Here is a 2,435-nt window from a genome sequence, read left to right as displayed (position 1 = left end):
AGATACAGGTAAATTATTATTAAAATGTTATGGAAGAAAGGATAAGATCCTGAGTATTGGTCATGAAAAACATTAATGTGGATAATATTTAAGACAGTCCTTGCAAAACAGATAAAATTTTAAGATGACAGGGGGACCATTATGGGGATTCCACGAGAAGTTAACACGTATGAATAAAGGTAGAGGAAGAAAAGAGCGGAGTGCGTGTGAAAAAATAACAGCTTATTTTGTAAAGAGGCAGAGTTAGTCAACAGAAAAGAGTGTGATTTAAAGTAAAACAAAATGAGCTAAGTCCAGGTTGTGAAAATTCTTGAGAACTAGAGCAATGGTACGTTATTTCAATTTTCTGAGCACATAGATCTAGAAGGTGTTTTTATTTTGAAGCAAAAATAGTGGTGTGACAGAATGGGACGTTTGGAATATTAACCTAGAAAACCATAACAGTTTAGAGAAGCAAAATCAGATGGGTGTGGGATGGGATAAGCTTATAGCTATTTAGCTGGGTATTTAAGAGGAGTCAAGGTTTGAATTACAAACATGGTAATAAAAAAGGAAAGAACGTTATACAAAGGTAAGTTCACTGGGAGTTTGAACTAGGTAACATCTAGCTGCACCCACTCTAGAATGACATGGGTTTGTAATTCCAATTTGTGATGTATTTTAAAGACTTTGGACGAACTTTCTAAGAGTAGTAAATGTTAAATCTGTGTTCTCTTGGAATAGAGGAGTTTGAGCACAGCTTTCTGAATCTGCTTAGTTTTCACACTGTAGATGATAGGATTCATCACAGGTGGGATGAGCAAGTACACATTAGCAATGAGGGTGGGCACAAAAGGTGGGGCATGTTTTCCGAATCTGTGAACAAAAGACAAGCTGATCAATGGGATGTAGAAAATGGCCACGGCACAGAGATGAGAGATGCAGGTGCTGAAGGTCTTCTTCCTCTCCGCAGGGGACGCAATGCTGAGCACTGAGCGGATGATCAGGACATAGGAGAGCAGGATAAAGAAGGAGTCCACTCCAGCAGTAGAGATGATTACAGTTAGTCCAAAGGCACTGTTGATCTTTGTGTCTGAACATGAGAGCTTCATCACATCAGGGTGGAAGCAGTAGGAATGGTGGAGCACATGGCTGCGGCAGAAGGACAGACGCTTAAGAAGCACCACAGCAGGTGTTAGTACTAGGGTCCCCCTGGTGATAACTGCTGTGCCAATTTGTGCTATTTTAAGTTCAGTTAAGATAGAAGTATATCTCAGAGGATTAGAAATGGCCACAAAACGATCAAAGGCCATAGCTAGGAGCACCGAAGATTCCGTGACAGTGAAAAAATGAATGAAGAACATCTGGGATAAGCAAGCATTAAAGCTAATCTCCCGGGCATTGAGCCAGAATATTCCCAGCACTGTCACCAGTGTAGAGATGCATAAACCCAAGTCAGAGATGGACAACATGGAGATGAAATAGTACATGGGCTCATGGAGGCTGGGCTCAGTGAGGACTATGAACAGGATCAAGGTATTCCCAGAAAGTGCAGTTAAATAGAGGCAGCAGAAGGGAACGGAGATCCAGGCATGGGCCCATTCGAGTCCAGGGATTCCCGTCAGGAGGAAAGTAGGAGAAGTAGAATTATGGAAGACTGACATTATGGTCTGCAGGATCAGAATTCTCTTAAAATATCTTGATATCCTGAAATAAAAATGTATTTAGTATCTGTTTTTATTTTAAATGGAAACATTTGGCATTCATCATTTATAATTTTACATTCTTGGCCAAATTTTGAGTGTTAATTATTTATTCTTCAACTTGATTATTAGATCTTCTTAGCATTTGCCCATGAAGAAAAGGTTCATTTTGTGTTAATCTTGGCTCGATAAAGTGCATTTCTCAGTAGATATTTATTGTTTATTATTTATTGTTATTATAATAATAATAATATTATTATATAATAATTATAATACAATAATGTTGCAATAATAAGTTACAATATTATTGTTATAACAATTATAACAATATTATTTTTATAATAATAACTATAATTATTTTAGTCACTAATTATTAGGTATTGGCTTAGGAGGAGAATTAACTAATTTTTCATTGAAATTGAGGAATAATAGTGTGAAGTTAATAAATGAAAGTTATTTACCATTATTTGTTAAGCAAACTGAATGTCTACTGCAGAGATATTATGAATCCACCTTAGAAAATGCCAGTTCACTCTCTCTGATTATATGTGCTTACCTGAAGAAAAGTGTTTCCATTTCAATGAATCTGGATATCAATCAAACTGAATGTCTACTGCAGAGATATTATGAATCCACCTTAGAAAATGCCAGTTCACTCTCACTGATTATATGTGCTTACCTGAAGAAAAGTGTTTCCATTTCAATGAATCTGGATATCAACGCTTTCTTAAATGTATAACTGTAAAATCTAGC

At 36.5% G+C, this 2,435-nt stretch overlaps 1 protein-coding gene across 1 annotated transcript; it reads right to left on the bottom strand.

The window, feature by feature from the left end:
* Positions 1-698: 698 nt before the first annotated feature.
* On the bottom strand, positions 699-1,643 carry LOC103581100 (olfactory receptor 51F2-like). The gene has a single exon (XM_008563009.1). The coding sequence runs from the start codon at positions 1,641-1,643 to the stop codon at positions 699-701; it is 945 nt and encodes a 314-aa protein (XP_008561231.1).
* Between the last annotated feature and the right edge of the window lie 792 nt (positions 1,644-2,435).

Source organism: Galeopterus variegatus, unplaced genomic scaffold (assembly GCF_000696425.1).
Source record: "Galeopterus variegatus unplaced genomic scaffold, G_variegatus-3.0.2 Scaffold12348, whole genome shotgun sequence".
In the NCBI taxonomy this organism is placed as follows: domain Eukaryota; kingdom Metazoa; phylum Chordata; class Mammalia; order Dermoptera; family Cynocephalidae; genus Galeopterus; species Galeopterus variegatus.
Note: the sequence above shows the minus strand (reverse complement) of the source record. Positions and strands in the feature narration are given on the sequence as shown.